Source organism: Plutella xylostella, chromosome 25 (genome assembly GCF_932276165.1).
Source record: "Plutella xylostella chromosome 25, ilPluXylo3.1, whole genome shotgun sequence".
NCBI lineage: Eukaryota > Metazoa > Arthropoda > Insecta > Lepidoptera > Plutellidae > Plutella > Plutella xylostella.
Genome location: NC_064005.1, coordinates 7645875 through 7665380, shown reverse-complemented (window position 1 = coordinate 7665380; position 19506 = coordinate 7645875). Strand labels below are relative to the sequence as shown.

Below are 19506 nucleotides of genomic sequence, written 5' to 3'. Positions count from 1 at the left end.
TTAGTCCAACTTCAAGGCTTGCCGTGGATAGCTCTCGCAACATTTGTTGGAGCTCGGGCGTTGAGTGGGAGAATAGGGCAATATCGTTCGCTACCGAGGTTTGACTATTTTTTACTTCCAAAATTTGATGTCCTTGTCCTCCCAGGACTGTGTCAACTTCTTGAAGATCTCTTTGAGGAAAATTGTAAATCGTGTACAGCGAGGGTCGCCTTGTATGACACCCTTTTCAATCGGAAACGTTGGACTACCAGGTTTTTCCAATTTCACGTTGGCTGAGCTGTTTATGTAGATAGTACCAACGAGTTCGATGTAGGTTGGATGAATTTTGTGGTGTTAAGGGCGGAAAGTATTGTTTGATGGTAGATACTGTCGAAACCTTTTGTATAGTCAATAAATACATGGTAAAGTGGTGTGTTAAGCGCTATGAACTTTTCAATCTGATTGAACGTGTATAGAGGGTTCTTGGTAGAATAACTAGGTCGGAAACCGGCTTGTTCTGGTCGTTGATATTAGTTCAGCAGAGAACGGATGTGATTGTGAATTATTTATACATGTGTGATGTCAAGCTAACGGGTCTATAGTTTCCGAGGTCGGATTTCTCACCCTTTTTATGGAGAAGTAAGTATAATGTGAGAATTACAGAATTTACGGGGAATTTTTCCTGAAATTAATACGTGAATAAAGTGGGCTCACCTATTTTTAAGAGGAAAAGCCCCAGAATCAATCGAGTGCTGGTGGTTGTGGAACGGCTGGGGAGGGTTATCGTCCCCAAGCAGTTCGGGATGATCCTTGCATGGCTGCGGATGGGATGATACCAGTTTCCTTAATTATTTACTGCCCGCAAACAGTAAATTCACTGCTGTCCGATCACGTTGACTCCCCCGCGATGCCATTCACCCTTAGAACTAGAGAATTTACTGATTGTGGTCAGTCAATGAAGGAAATTGCTGTCATCTTGTCCGTGGCCGTGTGGGGATCCTCTCGGGCTGCTTCGCGATGGTCATTGTCCTCAGCTGTTTGACAGTCGCCAGTGTTCGGTTGATGCTGGGACTTTCCCTTTGCAGTTGATGTAACGGTAGTTGTTAATACAGAAATTTAATGTTTGATGTGGATTCTGCGGCTGACTTGGTTTGTATGTTTGGTAACTCATGCAAATGGCTGGAAAAACATGATTCCAAACCTACCCGCATGGTACCGTGCTCCCATCGTCACCTGCCTCTGGCAGTAGAGTTAATGAACAAAAAAAGTACATTATTTTACATTGTTTTTTAGCACATAGTTTTAAAAACATAATAAATTAGCAAAATATACTGAAAAATCATAAATTTATTTATTTTCCATTGAAAATACCTAATATTATGAAAGAACAACGACGTATCCTAAAATAACTCCAAAGAATAACGACGGTTATCTACACACGTCTACCACTTATCCATAGAACAATGACGGTATATACAAAACACCGATAGTTAGGACAAAGAACATAGTCGCATTTGAAATACCGTCACTAAATTTAACAAACAAACAATATTGTTTTTTTAATACACCGTACCTAATTATAACTAACTTCTCAATGATTTTAGCGAAAACTAGGGCTTTTATTTTTTTAAAACAGCGTTCCAAGTACAACGACGGATTTAAGAGACCGTCTTTGTTCTATGGGAGAAGTATTAAAAAAATATTTACTTGGAAAACAGAACTTTTTAAATAATAATTATAGCAAAAAACATTTTAAGTACTCATTACGTGTTCCATGTGCTCCTACAGAGAACACTGACAGAACAAACAAACCGTCGCGCGGGAGCGGGTCGTGGGGGGTGAGGGTCACCGCGGAACATCGACGGGACGTCACAAGCGCCCATGTTCTACGCGAAAAAATCAAAACCGTCAGTGTTCGACTCTGTATTTCGCTTATTATAAAAGATTTTTAAAAAAACTTTTTTTGTATAGGTAAATAATGAAATTTTAAAGAAGAATCTGCAATAATCCGAAAATCGAAAAAAATCAGATCCGTCACTGTTCTACGACTGCGACGAGATAGATACTAACTCAGTATTCACTAACTCTGAGCCGATACCCACCTGAACCTGGCTTTGACATTTATTTGATTCCAATCAGCCAACATTATTATTAATAATAATAATAATAATCATTTATTGCAGACTGTAAGTCCATAAAAAGTTAGTTACATAAATTTCTTAAAATATAATATTAGTAAGACAGGTACAAAAACAAAAACAATATTAAAAGATTAAAACAAAGTAAAAACAACATAGAAACTTAAATTAATGCCCAGAAAGTTACAATAGAGGGGATGATATTTCCAATGGTAGGTTTGATTGAGCTCATTGAAGAGAGTTAGGAACATCACAAGACTCTTGTGATGTTCCTAACTCTCTTGTGACAAGAGTCATCTAGGTTAAGTACCTAGTTCCATTAATGGTGCCCGTAGGACCACCAATCTGTCATTTTACTAACACGCCTATGATTTAATTATGCCTACTTGTTGAAAGTCAAAGATATTGTATGAAAAGCAATACAAAATTTAGGTACTTACCGGGAGTATACTTGCATCCAAAAGAACAAAGATGAGGCATCGTTATGAGGCTGGTAGAAGCCGAAATCACGACACAGATTTAATTAGCGTCCTTTTCGCAACAAACACAACATAAACAGCGTCCCTTTTCGCACCGAATAACGTAAATTGTAGTGTCTTTTCTCGCAAAAACTACCCCTGACTGGTATAAGCCGAATCGTCAATGCGACACAAGAAACTGAATTTCGGAACAGCACTTTTAACACCAGGAGCGAGGAGCAAGCTCAACTCAGCGTCACGTATGATAAAAGCACTTAATCCAAGAAATACACACCGAATAGCAATCAAAATGCGTACACGCAAGAAAACAAGACACGACAGGCAGCCATATTGTATTTTGATCAACGTCAAAATTTAAAAGACTTGTGTTGCCATGCTCTAATAAAATGAATTCCCTAATTTTTTTGCATACGAATGAATTAACGTCTGTCATCCATAAAATTATAGTAACAGCCACTTATTTAACTAAAATAAAAGTAATTAGTTAATTTATACGCTTTAAATAAATTTATAACCGTTATTACAATTCACATGACTGGTTATTTATTCCCATTATTAAAGCAGTTCTTTAGATCTGCAACACCATAACAGCGACATCTATTGTGATATTAGTCATTTAACAAGACATGAAGTGTTTCTAAGTTACAAATATAAGATGGCACCTCTGTCTTTGCGATCTTGGTGGCTCTAGGGAACTGTCCCCCCTCTGCCATGGAAGTAATAAGTATAGTGCCACAAACTTATCTGTTCCGGTGACAGCTCAAATAAATCTCTAATATTTCTTAATTCTATAAGATTTTAAGTTTGCTCGTATTGTTATTTCGCTCTTGCGGTGTTAATTAACCCATCTAATCTTTTAAAATATACAATTCATTAGTAAGTAATGAGATATGGATCAATTTAGTTCGCTGTCACCGGAACAGATAAGTTTGTGGCACTATACTTACGTACAATTAAAGAGTTCCTTTTAGTTTTTAAGTTTCTTAATTTAATATATGTTAATTTTACAGAGGTTGTAACTTAGAATTAAGTAAGTAACATATTTTCTTATTAATGTTTTTCCGATGAAGGCGACATGGTCTCGACAAGCTTTCTAATCTTCTTATAAAAATAAATCATTTAAAAAAAAAGATACCTCGACAATATAATACTAAAGACTTGGTTTCGACCTTATATTTACAAGAAAATTTGAAGATTACAACGAAAGACAAGGCCTTTGGCCTCGAACAAAATCACATAGAAGACAAAATTAAATAAGACCAGGCGGTATGGGATAATGCCCTTAGCCTTTTCCGTGAAAAGGAAAAAAAAATACCAAAAAAAAAAAAAAACAAAAAAAAAAAAGATACGTTCATTTATGTCAAAACAATCAAAACATGGACTTACGACAAAATTGGACAAAATAAATACCCGGTGAAGATTTTATACTTGTTTGTTGTGAATTTTAAATAGTTATCGCATTTACTCGTTGATGATAAGTTAGTTGATGTATCAAGGTGAATGCGTTCAAAATGTTGTTTAGAACTTGTGAAATATGTAAACTAAGATCTGGGCGAAAATGTGGTGAAAAGAGAATGTTTATGTCTCGATTTCCTCTAAATGAAGAGCGGTAAGTTTTATAACTATATTTATTAGATAATCTGGATAAAGTTTCCTTTATTGTCATTCGAACTGGATGTTAATACTTGGTATACAATAAGGGTAATACCCCAGGAGTCCCTATTCCAAATTTCAGGTTTAGGAGACAAATAGTTTCCGAGATATTCATGTTTAAAATCGAGGAAATTGTATGGGAAATGACAGATGAGGTTATAAATATGCAACTTTTTTTTAAAATAGGCAATAGCGTTTTTATATACAGACAGGTGACCATAATAATATTTACAAATACAAATGCCGTCAAACCCTCGGGACCAAAACCTAAAGATAGGTGCGACGACGAGCAAAGCGAGGAGGAGCGTGTTAGGTGCACATGTTCATTGAAACCAAAGCGTAGCGCAGCGGAGCGTTTACGACACAGTTCCTGATGTTCCTATATGACATATTTATGTGTCAGTTCACCGAGAATGTATGGCACATCACATTATAAAGTCAATATCTGAAAAACTACATGTCTCCTAGATTGGGGGATGGAGGGGGAGGTTCCTCTCCCCTCCCCCCTCCCCCCCACACACCCCCTTACCTTTATTTCGAATGACGCTAATGGAAATTTTTACTGATAATCTTAAGTAATGATAAAGCAAATAAACAATACTTTACTTCTTTTAATTTGGTAATTTTATAACCTAAAACTTTGTTTACCATAGAGGTGGGATAAAGGTGAAGTCAAGTATAGATAAAATTATTAGGCTCACCACTCTGAGCGGTGGTGTGGCGGTGGTAGCTCAGTCGGGTAAGCGCCCGCTTCTCACGTAAGAGCACCAACCCGCAGTGGACCAGCATGGTGGGAAATGGTCCAAGATTAGGCCAAGGCAGTTTAAACCTTGGGGATATGCACAAAGGTTCCACTTGAGACAACCAGGTGCAGGTACTTACATCCCCGCAGAGAATATAATATGTAGAATAGGCTCACCATAACATTAGTATAAAGGCATATAAGTAGGTGTCTTAAAAATTCTTATGTATAGTACTCATCAATACAAACATTAGACCTTATAAGGAAATTACTAAATATTACAGTAATTTTTGTGTGTTTCATTTTCAAGGACACAATGTGATCTCAAATACTGTATATGATATCTTTACTTACATATTCATATCCAGTAATAATTACTTACATATTCATATTCTGTATCAGCTGTACCTACATATTCATATCAATAAAATAATAATACCATAAATCATTCTTCTTCTATCGTGTAAATGCACTAAGCTAACTTCCTCCAGTGTTTTGCTACTCTTATTGCGAGATCATTGGCCTTCATAAGGTCTCCTTGACTGCACTTTGGGGCATTAGGACACTCTAATAAGATGTGACGTAGTCTGGAGGCTTCCCCAACTGTATAGAGTGCTGGCATTGACTGGGAGCATAAATCATTGAACTTTAATAATTATAATTATTTTTGTTTTATTGACATACTTGCATGTATAAATTTTTATTTAGCACAAGTAGTAAACAAAGACACTTGATCAGAATTTAAGAAATCCCATTTTTTTTATATAGTATGTGTTTGTTATCTATTCCAGATGTAAACAATGGGTTAAAGCTACCGGTAACGAAGATTTGGTATATGTACCCATAGAAAAGTTACATGAGTTAAAATTTGTATGTGGAAAACATTTCAATGCAAAGGACTTCAATAAAAAGGGAACACGGTTAAAAAGATTTGCGATACCATCATTATATTTAAAAGATCCTCTAACTGATAAAATAATGCAAGATTTCCCACTTCATATTGCTAAAAGTTCAGGTAATTAATTATCTTTAATTTTATTATTCTTGTTTTTAACCGACACCAAAAAAAGGAGGAGGTTCTCAATTCGTCGGGATCTTTTTTTTTTTTTTTTTTTTTATATATTTTTTTTTATGTATGTTCACCGATTACTCCGCCGTTTATGAACCGATTTTGAAAATTCTTTTTTTGTTGTATTGGGTTGAGCTCCCAGGTGGTCCCATTTTTTTTTCAGAATTTTATCTCACCCCAAGGGTGGGTAAAGGGGTAAAAACAGGGTATGAATTTCCATTTTGGGCACATATTAACCGATTCTAATGAAATTAAGAACGTAAATATAGTTCTTATAACAAAAAAATATGATGGTGACCTTGAGCTGATCTGATGATGGAAACGGAAGGCAGTCAGGGGAACGCCTCAACGGTATATAGCAACTACTTCGTGTTTAGGCTTGAATGATTCGTATTGATTAGTAGGACTTTTTGGTATCATTTGCACCTTACTTTTGATTGAAAATTATTACAAATAAACTAAAAACTATTAAATAAAATAATAATTAAAAAAATTAAAAAACCGACTTCAAAAAACCACTAAAATGTAAGAAATAATTTAAGGTTTACACAAATTCTACTCGTATGAAACAGTACAAATATACCTAAGCAGGAACTGTTCTTTTTTGAAGTTGGTGCCATATTTCTTCAGATTACTTTGTCACCGCACCAACATCTATCATATAACAATCACAGTCTAAAGATGACCCGCTTACCCTAATCTATCTTGCTGAGTACCTAATTTACAGTACTAACATACAATACAAATTTAACTTTATTCTCTTGCAGTATATTTGAGTGGCTCGTAGACGTAGGTAGTGGCTGTTTACGCACCCCCATTACAAAACAACCACTGTTGGCGGTTTACGCGGTGCCGTTACAAAACAGTCAATCAGTGGTCTGAAAGTTCCTATTTAAAAAAATATGTACAGAGATCGATGCATTTTACTGCCAACTGCTGAGGCCAACTGATATTTATTTATTTAAACTGGAACACCAGATATTTACGTACCACTGGTAAAAAGTCTTGGCAATAAGGTAGAAAATATAAACTCACTTATTAAATTACTGACACATGATAAAATGGGTGGTGTATTTTGATTTAAAAATATATGTCGCAGGCATTTGGTTTAATCTCCTGTTTGATTGAACCGCTAGCCCGTTCATTGGATGACGCTACTCAGTTGAATGACTGAAGAACAACTCGTCAAGTGGTTGACTGTAACGTCCAGCGTCTTGACTGAACGTTATTCAGCGAAGTCGTTAAATGGGATATAGTATAGGAACTTTGTAATGTCTGGTTAGGATGAACATGACCAGACAAGAGTCAACAAAAAGACTATGTTACAAAGCTCTCATCTCACAAATTAACTAAACAATAACAATAAACGTACCTTGATATTGTTGTTCATAATTATCCAGTTTCAGCACATTTTTTTCTTTGAAACTATCCGCCGGCGGTGTAATAATAGGTAAATCCATGTTGTCACACTATTTTAACATAAATAACGCACATTAAAGCTAATTTATTGGCAAAAACTAACAATACAAGTGCTTTTTAGGGTTCCGTAGCCAAAATGGCAAAAACGGAACCCTTATAGTTTTGTCATGTCCGTCTGTCCGTCTGTCCGTCTGTCCGTCTGTCACAGCCGATTTACTCGGAAACTATAAGTACTACAGTGATGAAATTTGATGGGAATATGTGTTGTATGAACCGCTACAAAAATATGACACTAAATAGTAAAAAAAAGAATTGGGGGTGGGGCCCCCCATACATGTAACTGAGGGATGAAATTTTTTTTTTCGATGTACATACCCGTGTGGGGTATCAATGGAAAGGTCTTTTAAAATGATATAAAGTTTTCTAAAAAACATTTTTCTTAAAGTGAACGGTTTTTGAGATATCAGCTCTCAAAGTCGTAAAAAGTATGTCCCCCCCCTCTATTTTTATAACTACGGGGTATAAAATTCTAAAAAAAATAGAGGTGATGCATGCTAATTAACTCTTTCAACGATTTTTGGTTTGATCAAAGTATCTCTTATAGTTTTTGAGATAGGTTGATTTAACTGTAATTTTGCTGCTACGGAACCCTTTGTGCGCGAGCCCGACTCGCACTTGGCCGGTTTTTTTTGTGTCAGCTGTTCGCTGTTAGACGCCATATTTGTTTTATTCACCACCTGACTGATTTTAAGTCCGCTAACTAGTTGGACGTTTTGTGACGCTTGTACAATCAACGTTCGGCCTAGTCATACAACTGAATAGCGTCATCCAATGAACGGGCTAGCGGTTCAATCAAACAGGAGATTAAACCAGATGCCTGCGCCATATATATTAGGTTAAAAATCTGATTATTTAGATATTATAATGAATATCATCACGTGAAAGCATTTCACAAACATTGATTGTTTTCGATTTTAAGTCCATGATGGTAGTAATTTGAACTACTGACATGGTACAACACGCTATAAAAAAAATCTTTGACAGAAATTTCGGGTATTTTTCTGTTGAGATCCAAATTCTATCAATTAAAATTTGAGTTTTAGTAAATAAATACGTTTTGTGCTTATTTATGTTGAGAGCAGCTGCTACACTTACTTCGCAAGTGAAGGTGTCGGTCGACACACTAGCGGCTTACGGACGCGGCTGTCAGCCGCGACTAAAAGGTATCTACTTAGGTAAGGAATGTACACTACGCTGATCAAACTATCGGATGTAAGTGACGGACGTAACCTTGGACTGACCTTCAGCTTTCAGACGTCCGAGAGCGATCTGGCACGAACTGTCCCAAAAGACCGTGCACATTATCAGCCGTAAGCCGCGTCCGCTAGTGTGTCGGCGCCTTTAGTGGATAAGATTAGGTACATATTTATTTAGAAAATAGGAAAGTTTGGTGATTTTCAACACTACGAGTATGTCAAAAAGGAGATCTCGGTAAGTTTATACTTACATACATACATATACATATTTGACCTATTCCCTCTTTAATACTACAGAGTAGTGATGTAACGAATGTGTGTTTTTGGACATTCGCGAATGCGAATGCGAATGCGAATATCTGATATCGACATTCGCGAATGCGAATGCGAATATTCAGCTTGTTCAAATTTAGAGCCATTTGTATGGTTTAGTGGCAGTCTCGTACTGAACGAGGTACCTACGTTACGTTCTAGGCACATTCCGAATCCGACTAGCCAACACTGGTCGCAGTTTTTTTGTAAAAGTAGTACCTAACACTTTAGTTTGCTCCGTAACTGTTATAACACACTGCGACTGTGTGCGTTTTCTGAGGATGACTTACACGAAACATTTAAACGTATTTAAATTCTGACACTACAAGGGTTATCGGTAAGTAGACCTGATCCTTTCAAGAGGTGATAGACGAAGACATTTTCAGTCGATTTAACCTATAATTCATTATCTGAAACTTAACCATTTCTAAGATATTTAATATTTAAGTTTTTTTTTACATTATCAGCTTATAAGCTTTTATATAAGATATTTCAATATCAAATCGATTTAGGTATCACTAAGATATTATGGCCAAAACAACAAGAAAACGCGAAGAAAACTCAATAGGGGTTTCCATACTAAAGTCAACAGGACTGAAAACAATCACACTTTTTACCTTTAAATTGGGCTAAGTTTCCTGTTGAATTTTTTCCGTCTGTGCTGGTTGTTTTGGCCATATCTTGGTGATACCTAAATCTATTTGATATTGAAATATCTTATTTGAAAGCTTATTTAATTTGATATATTTTTTAAGTTGAATTGCACAAAAATTGTCACATGATATTCTTATTTAATTTTAAAATGTTTAATTATATTGAGGTATTGTGTCTAATTTAAGTCAAATAATGCACATTTAATTATTTTAATTAGTTTATTAAGGTGTCACTAATGCAAAACAACTAAAAAAATGAAATATAGCTAGTTTTTTTTTCGGTTTTAAGCAAAACATTTTTTCAATTAAAAAAAAACTTAAATATTAAATATCTTAGAAATGGTTAAGTTTCGGATTATGCATTATAGGGTTCAATCGACTGGAAATGTTCAGGTCACCTCCTGAAAGGATCAGGTCTACTTGCAAATAATCCTGTATACTGACAAAGTACCCTTTTTGTTTGTTTAAAGAGTTTATGTCTTATGAAACAATTAACATCTGAAGTTTCATTTCCCAAAGTAAATAAATAATACCAAATGATAAAGTAAGACTGGAAATGTGATTTAGAGGGTAACTAGAAATAAAAAAGTTATAGACGAATGGATTTAGATTTTGTTAACCTACCATTATTTTCAATTAGTTTTTTGATATTCGCAAAACATTCGCACAAAATCTTGCGAATGCGAATGCGAATGCGAATATCCAAAAACATGCGAATATTCGCTAATGCGAATGCGAATGCGAATATTCGTTACATCACTACTACAGAGTAAAAACCATTGCAAGTTTGTAACAAGCCCTTAATGCACCTGGCTCTCTCGAAGGGAACCTTTGTGCATATCCCCAAGGTCTAAACTGCCTTCCTAAGCTTGGACCATTTCCCACCACGCTGGTCCACTGCGAGTTGGTGGGTTCACATATCTAGATGTGCTAAATCTAGATATTCAGGTTTCCTCACGATGTTTTCCTTCACCGTAAGAGCGATGGTATACATTGTACTTAAATTCAGAAAATAACTCATTGGTACTGCATGTCAGCGCCGGGATTCGAACGCGCATCTCTGGCGTGAGAAGCGGGCGCTTACGAACGCCAACGACGAATAATCAAATAACTGATTGTCAACAAGTGATTAAGGTTTTGCTCTACGACCCCAAAATCCCAAAGTAGGTACATATTTTTGGCTAATTTTCATATTCTAAAACGGCAACAACACTGACTCACGAAAATTGACAATATTTGTTTTTGTTATATTTGACAAGATTTCTGTTGTGTTTTTTGCGAATGTACGTGTATTAATCTTTAATTCTTGTAATATCTTACCGGCAATTAATCGCCAAGTGTTTTGTAGCATAATAATTGGCTTACTACGAAAGGACGTTTATACATCTAGTGCATAAATTACGATAGGACGTTTCTTAGGTTATAATAGTGTTTTACGATAGAACGTTTTGTGTTTGTGTATCTATTCGATTTCTTGACTAAAACTTTATAGAACAATAATGTCAATAAACAATCATAGAAAATGTTCGAAGTGTGGTGTAGTGTTTACATCTGTGTATGACCATTCTGTCGTCTCGAGAATCGCAGACGCATGTCGCGGGGCGCGGGGGGCAGTCGCCTACCGGCCGCGGTGGAGTAAAGACGTGTGCGATTGTTGCGAGCCGATATCTCGGTTACGTGTCTGTTTATATCAGTTTAATAGTGAACACTACATGTGGCGACGAGGAGCAAAACTGTGAGTTACTCTAGTTTTCTTTCAAGGAGGATGAAGACTAGAAGACTGTTAGTAAGTTAGCGTGCAATACTTACAAATGAAAGGTAAGCGTTGAAATTTACTAATAACTAAGTATTTCTAACGAGGTACTTATATAAGTTTACATCTTCGATGGTTTACAAATACTTAATACTGTTTAACCACTTAGTATTTGTATTATCCTATTAAGTATATTGAGTACCTACTTACCTACTTAAATTAGCCAAAGATTCTCGTCCATTATTAAAGGAAGTATCAATTCAACGTTCCATTTGGTCATTTTCAACAGCAGAGCCCTACGATCGTAGGTAGCTAGGTATTAGAGATTTTCAAAGTACAAACTTAGTAGTAAAAGCTAAGGTAAGTACCTAAGTACTCTTTATTGGAGGCCATCTGCGACGAAATTAGGTATTGTAATACATTTAGCAATAAATAGGTACCTACTTAGGTTTTGACACAGAAAATAGTTTTACCTGTGTCACATAACCTCAAATCTCATAACTCATAACAGTACCTGTGTAGTTATCTATCTAAATTTGCTTTTTGTTGTAAAATTAAAACATTGTTACCTTAACGAAAGTTGGGTAAATAAACTATAGGTTCCCATTCGGAAAGATCATACCTACCTACCCATTCTACGGAGAAAACCGGGGGCAAGGAACTTTAGTGCCAGGACGCGAGTCCGTTTCAAGTATGATGCATAATAGAAAATACCTAACTTATTGGTAGGTCAGGTTAATATTATTTTATTATTGTATTAGTAAGTACCCAAGCAGTTAAAAGAATATACCTACTTATTTCCAACAGACAAGTTGAGTTAATTAAGTTGGGTATACCTAGTTAGTTAATTTTGAAATAGGTACCTAACTATGCCAATAATAACTGATTTAAACATAGGTATTTAGGTTCTTATACAAATTTATATAGTATATAAGTAAGGTAAGTAACTTAATTATTATAAGTACATACCTACTTATGACAATATGTATATGTCAAAATGCCCTTTTAATGATTGGAAGTGGCAGTACTAAAATATCAATAAGTAGGTAAGTATTATTATTTCCCTTAAAGAGATCAGTGTACAAGCATAGACTAATTAGTCTATAGCACAAGCGTTAAGTATACGACACGCCTGTTCGCACAATGTACCACCTGGTTATTGTACAAAGTTTAGGATTACTGACTCTGTAGTTTACCAGTTTTAGAGAGGTCACGGGTGTGACGTGTTTGTAAGTAATCTTATAAAGCATTATCAAAGATACCTGGTCACGCCAGGGTCAAGCCGGTCCAGTTTCAAACACTTACGGTAGTCCTAATGACTTATGTAGCATGCGTTAGGTAACTAGGTACCTAACGGTGATCATCATCATACACGATAGGCAGGAGGCTAAGTACCTACCTAGTTAGGTACAATTAGGTTCAGGTTCACACTCTATTAGACAATACTATTGAAGGTTACGTTTTCATGGTGAGGCTTCCTTATGTGTTGCTTTCCAATAATAAGGACATAAAGTACGGAGACATACCTAGATACGTACAATACCTAACTATAAGTACCTTATAAGTTTCGATACTGGAGTACACTCTTAAGGGAAGATGATAACTAAAAGAACTAAAATAGATAAGTAGGTACTTCTGTATAATCTGAATACCTAAGTACTTAACTGTGAATATTATTATAGTAACGGTGGCTCTTCCAGGTAGCTCACTATATGGTAATGGTGGATTAGTTTCGATAGACAAGGCAATGTGTTTGTGTTGTTAGAACAAAGGGTATTTTAAATTAAATGAAGTCGATATACACAATATATCGTACTTTTATACTGATTTAAGTAAAGTTTTGTAAGTATATTTACAAAAGTAAAATGTATATTGGTATAATATATAGAAATCCGAGTGGTGTGATGGATGGGAGCTTGACTCCCAGTCCTGGAAACGAGTGTTCTAGTCCTGCATGTGTCTGTGAATTCTTTTCAATTAAGGAAGTTGAGTACTATGGTGCCAGATGCTCTTGCGGTGCGGAAAACCCTGTGCATTCGAATTTCTGGAGGTGTGCAGTGAGCGCTTTTGCTCGTGCCGGGGCGATGCGGCTCCCGGAACGCAGCCTGTCGCGCGAGTGCAAGTGTGCAGAGAGGGGAGTGCTTTAGCCGGCGCGACCGCCTATTGTTGGTTCTACCTATCTTCAAAATGTAAATTGATGCCGTATTACAGGTATGTTGGATTGTGTGTTTTATTGATAAAGTTCAGTAATTAATTACATTGTAAGATTGTCTTGTAAGTTTACCTCCTTACATGGTTCATACTAGTTGGTTAAGCGGACATAGATATCTAACTACCTAAGTTCATTTCCTACATACCTACCTATTGCAATGGCGGGTAGGTGGTTGGTCTCACGCGCTGTCTCGAGGATTGTGTTACCATGAATTAGTAATATTATTTATGCAACTATGTAAGTACGTCATGATTAAAATTGCTTATTTAAGTAGCTTGTTCAACTATGGATCATGGATTCGAGCAGAGGAGCTGTTATAAACTTGATCCGGGTACACTGCTTATTCTGCCAGTGGTGCTGGATAATGCACCAAGGTACCGTATATACTGTAGCAATCCATGTGGGCACTGAAAGCTGAAGGAAAAAGGGGTGAGTATACGTACCTAAGATAATGCCAAAACGGTGGATATGTAAAGTTTATTATTAAGTTATTGTGCTTAAGAATTGGTACAAGTGGGTAGATTAGGTGCTTATCGAACATAAGCAAATATCAACCTGTCAGGGTGATTGTTCAAGTATATTAGGAAAAATCTCAATAAAACAATACCAATTAACCATGGCAAGAGAAAAGGTATCCAAAGGAAAGGAGCGGATGATGTCCTTCAAGTGGGTGAGAAAATTTATAGCAAATCACAGCAGGAATAATCGAGGGACAGAGTTGGTTTATCAATATCTGTATCTTTGTAGCGATTTAGGATTTTAGTATCGTAGACATAACAGATGAAATAAAATTTCGGTATAACATAAAGCCTCAGTTCCACCATACTCTGTTTGATAAATAAATAAATATGTGGGGATATCTCACACACGGCCATCCGACCCCAGAATGGGCGGAGCCTGTGATATGGGTATATCTACTCAAATTAATAGATATAAAATAACGATCGTAACAAGGGATTAGTTGTTGACTTTTGACACATCTGTCAAGAATTTGATATGGAGATGACATATAATTGATGACATTACATACAATGTAACAGGTGTGGTAATGATCTAACAGACTATGATGAAACTGGGTATAAATGGTAGAAATTAGAAATGTTACTGTAAGAGCCCGTTCACACCGGATCCGTCAGTGACGATTTGTCGAAAATCATGATACGTCATGACGGATATACGTTCATATTGCATACGGAATCGTGTTATTTGAGTTATTTCACGATTCGTCAAAATATCCGATTATATGTTCACATTCGTTTCGAGTATAGTAATAATTAACAAATTCGAAAAAAAAAAAAATCACGATTCGTGGTTTTTGAACGAGGGTTGTAAAAGACTATACTCACGTGATTTTAAGATGACTGTGTTTGTTATTTTACACGATTCCTGATGTCTGTGAACACGGGCTAAGAGTTTTGTAAGATTTATTTTGTTGTACATAGAAGATATTTAATTTGAGTTTTATTATTTGTTAATGCCAATTAAAATTTGTTTAAAGAAACATTAGATACCGTAAGTCTAAGTTCCACGAAATATTCACATTGGCGAACCTGTATCGCCTAGTGTGGAATTTGCAACCACATCACAAAATGTAAACAAAAGAGAATGGCCAAGTCCTGACCCGCTTTGCCGCTGCTAGCGGGACCTGTTTTTATTCAGTGCTAAGGGTGTTCTGGATAAGGGAAGATGTTTGAAAGAATCTAGACCGCTTGTAAAAGGGATACTTTGCTTGAGGGAGGGAGGCGTCTTGTACAGTACGGGGACTTGATCTTTCGGCACCTGTGTCTTCGTTCTCCCGTGCCTCATAGTGGTGAAGTTTGCGCCGGGATGTGCTGTGGTCATGGACTGCACATTGGTGTGTGTTTCATCGATGGCTGCTCTGGCAAGTCGTGGCGCCGTGGAGAAGTGGCCATTCTCCTTTGTTGGTTAATAATCACTTACTTGTATATTTTTACACTTGATTGTAAGAGTGGCATTAAATTGCACTCAGCCTCGACTGGCAATTGGCCTTGCATGGCAAAATTAAATTGCGATTGTAAGAGTGGCATTAAATTGCGCTCAGCCTTAAATGGCGATGGGCATTAAATTGCGATGAGCATTAAATTGCGATGGGCATTAAATTGCGATGGGCATTAAATTGCGATGAGCATTAAATTGCGATGAGCATTAAATTGCGATGAGCATTAAATTGCGATGAGCATTAAATTGCGATGAGCATTAAATTGCGATGAGCATTAAATTGCGATGAGCATTAAATTGCGATGAGCATTAAATTGCGATGGGCATTAAATTGCGATGGGCATTAAATTGCGATGGGCATTAAATTGCGGTGAGCATTAAATTGCGATGAGAATTAAATTAGATTTAGCATTACATTGCGTGGTGTGAAGTGTGTGTGTGAAAGGTTAACTCTAGATAAACAGTGAGACTATTGCGACACCACTGAGAATGTTGGTTGAGTGGTTTGAAGTTGGTGGTAGAATAGCTGAGTTAGCGTTGTTTGATCTAACTGGAGTTATACCTACAGCTGAGAGCTTCAGGCCAGGCAGAGCTTAGGTAGCTATGTACAGAGGTGTTCACCTGGTGATATATGATTTTCGACAATTTTGATAAACAAGGCAGGGAATATATTAACAATGTTCTGAGAGAGAAGCTAATGCAGAGAGTACGAAACAGGGAAGTAAGAGGAAAAGAAGTTATGTGCAAAAGGAAAGGATGAAAGGGTTAGGTAAGGTTAGGCACAAAGAATAATATAATGCTAACATTTCAAAATGATAGTTGAAGGACAGTCGAAGAAGCAATCTGTTTGAATTTCATTATTCTCTATAGAATGAGGATTACGCAAGGGTTTACTGCGCTTTTTGTTTTTATATGGATTGGAAAAATCTGGTAGTGATTGAGCAAATCAAATCAAAATTTAAATGACAAGGGAGGGATGTAGTGTTTACATCTGTGTATGACCATTCTGTCGTCTCGAGAATCGCAGACGCATGTCGCGGGGCGCGGGGGGCAGTCGCCTACCGGCCGCGGTGGAGTAAAGACGTGTGCGATTGTTGCGAGCCGATATCTCGGTTACGTGTCTGTTTATATCAGTTTAATAGTGAACACTACATGTGGTAAAACACGCGCTGAAGATCCATCGGTGTCCTATCATAGGTTTCCAAAACCGGGCGTGCGCAATCTCCGAAAGTAAGTAACTCATTTTTATTATGTTGTTACCCGACTGCCGAAGGAGGAGGGTAATGTTTTTTACTTATGTGTTTGGGAAATATTGTTACTTATTTATTTATTTATTTATTTATTTATGGATCACCAACAGATGGTACACATTACATTAAAAAACAGCTTAATTAATTTAACAATAGATGTTTCAGGTCAGGTGACCATCCACTTATAGGGTTATAGGTAACCACAGCTTACAAAGATAGCAACATGAAATAATATAAAATATGAAAACAAAGATTAGTTAAGTAGGTACAACAAATTTGTTAAGGTTGGTTAGTTTACAGTTTAATAATTATTAAATATGTTTATCCAAATGTGTGAAATAGGTGATTAGTTTTCGTTTAAACGCATGCAAATATTCACTAAAAATATCAAAATTACAGTTTTTTGGAAACGAGTTATACATTTTTATCATCCTGGTTATAGGGCTGTTCATACCGAGATTGGTCTTGTGTGGTTTCTCCTTGAACAGTTTGTAGACATGAGCTCTTGCCATTTTAAAAGGAATGTTTAAATTTATGCTACTTAACAAAGGTGGAGAATCAAGCTGATTATTTAATAGCTTAAAAAAGAAAGACATGTCTAGTAATTTTCTTCTATTGTTAAGAGAAAGTATTTTAAAATAATTCAGTCTACTGGAGTAAGACCTCAGAGTGCGTTTTTTATTAGAACAGAAGGTCAAATGATTTAAAAATCTTTTCTGTATGCGTTCAATCCTATTTTTATGTACATCATAAAAGGGAGACCATACCTGACAGCAATACTCAAGGGTTGACCTTACCAAGCTGTTATACAGGATGAGTTTAGTTTTCGCCTTAAAGTTCTTGCTGTTCCTTATAATAAATCCCATCATTCTAGAAGATTTTATAAGTATGTTATCGTATTGAGGCCTGAATGTCAATTTACTGTCAAAAATCACTCCAAGGTCCCTAATGATAGATACCTTTTCAAGTTTCACATTATTGATGTGGTAAGATGTTGGTAAAATATTCTGATTCCGTGAAAAAGATAAGCAGTAACACTTGCTGCTGTTTAGAAGCATTTTATTAAGTCGACACCAGTCCTGAAGCCGCACCAAGTCTTCATGTATCAACTTGCTATCATGAATTGATTTAATAGGTCTTATAGTTTTAAGGTCATCTGCAAACAGATAGGCGTCGGTGTGTTTAAAGCAATTTTGAATATCATTAATAAAAATTACGAACAGCAGTGGGCCAAGGTGTGAACCCTGTGGTACTCCCGAAAACTGCTTAAAATTTGATGACTTATATCCATTAACTACAACGAAGCAAGTTCGATCCCTTAAATATGTCTCAAACCATTTCAACATGGGTCCATCCACGCCAAACACTGTACACATTTTATGAAGGAGGATACTATGTTGCACAGTATCAAAAGCCTTAGAAAAACTTTACTAACTAATACGTTACTAACTAATACGAAATATCAATCGACTTTATCTTTGCGGGCTTACCTAGGCTTCCATTCCAAATCACGCCAAATCCTGTCCACTGCTCCACATGGGCCTCTGACTCTCGCAAGGTACTCCACTGGATGTGATTGTAGGTCTTTTGTAATTATTAAAGTTTGCCATCCACCTTTTGTACATCGACTTAAATTTAAAATTAGTATCTGGTCTTTTGTTACCTTTATTCTTAATTTCTTTTATGCTATTTTCAGGGCTCGAGCTTGGGCTGAATACTGTTGGCCCGATGATGATTGGAATTCTTTGGAATCTTTGGCTGTTTTACACACTGCAAGCAAAGTTTTATGCGGAAGGCACTTTAAAACATGTGACTTATATGATAATAAACGGCAGAAACTTAGCATTTTTGCCTTACCCAACTCCAATGATTTGGAAGAAACAAAATATAAAGAAAATATACATGACCAGGTAAAAAATAATTTAAATTAATTAAGAAATGGATTTAGGTATTCAGTTTTGTTAAATGCGCAACTAAATAGTCTTTAATTTTAAATTTCAGAATCCAATACAATGGATTGGCATAGAACAGAAAAGAGTGCCCTTTTTTCAAAAGAAAAACATCGAAGATGGACCTTCTACAAGTGGAGGACAAAGTATGCATGGTTTGGATATAACATGTTGAGCTGGTGATGCCTGAAGGTCAAGCTTGTGGATATGTGTGTGGGTTTATTTTTAAAAAACTCAGACATAACAAGTGTCTGTTAAAAGGCGTTTTTGACCGTAACACATGAATCCATACACAAGTTTTGAAGAGAACAATAATGTTGATTCATTTTACTACGTTAATAAAAATGTGATACAGGCTGTAGAAATAATGGCTATAATTATTAATGACTACCTTAGTTAAGGTAAAAATGCCTATAAACCATCCATAAAACTAAACATTATGTCGGCTTTAAATTGTTTTTTTATGTGTGTAAAGAGGTACACCATACTTAAAAATAGAGAAATAAGTGAAGAGGGAAAAAAAAGACGCTAGAAAGAACAATGAGAATTTAAAAAAATTGACTTAACAGAACATCTTGTTTCATTTGCCGTGATTTGCCTTGCATGTATTTAGAAGTTTCAGCGTGAATAGTTTCTCATCGATATATATAATTAATTTAACAGATTATCATGAAATACACTCA

General features: G+C 36.1%; 2 protein-coding genes across 5 annotated transcripts in view; one reads left to right on the top strand and one right to left on the bottom strand.

Annotated features, from left to right (window-relative positions):
- LOC105392802 (zinc finger protein 724) overlaps positions 1-2930 on the bottom strand; it is a 56460-nt gene extending 53530 nt beyond the window's left edge. Inside the window, exon 1 of the mRNA XM_048630171.1 lies at positions 2558-2930. Coding sequence (XP_048486128.1) covers positions 2558-2597 — 40 coding nt within the window. The 5' untranslated portion in view covers positions 2598-2930. The remainder of the gene's footprint in view (positions 1-2557) is intronic.
- The window catches only part of LOC105391628 (zinc finger protein Xfin), a 53707-nt gene that overhangs the window by 13572 nt on the left and 20629 nt on the right, over positions 1-19506 (top strand). For 2 of the 4 annotated variants that reach the window (XM_048630182.1, XM_048630184.1), the window contains exons 1-2: positions 3966-4205; positions 5783-6006. The exons of 1 other annotated variant lie outside the window; for it this stretch is intronic. In XM_048630182.1, the coding sequence (XP_048486139.1) occupies positions 4108-4205; positions 5783-6006 (322 nt within the window). In that variant the 5' untranslated portion in view covers positions 3966-4107. Of the gene's footprint in view, positions 1-3965; positions 4206-5782; positions 6007-19506 lie in introns of those variants that run through there. One more of the 4 variants, XM_038107373.2, reaches the window with a different exon arrangement.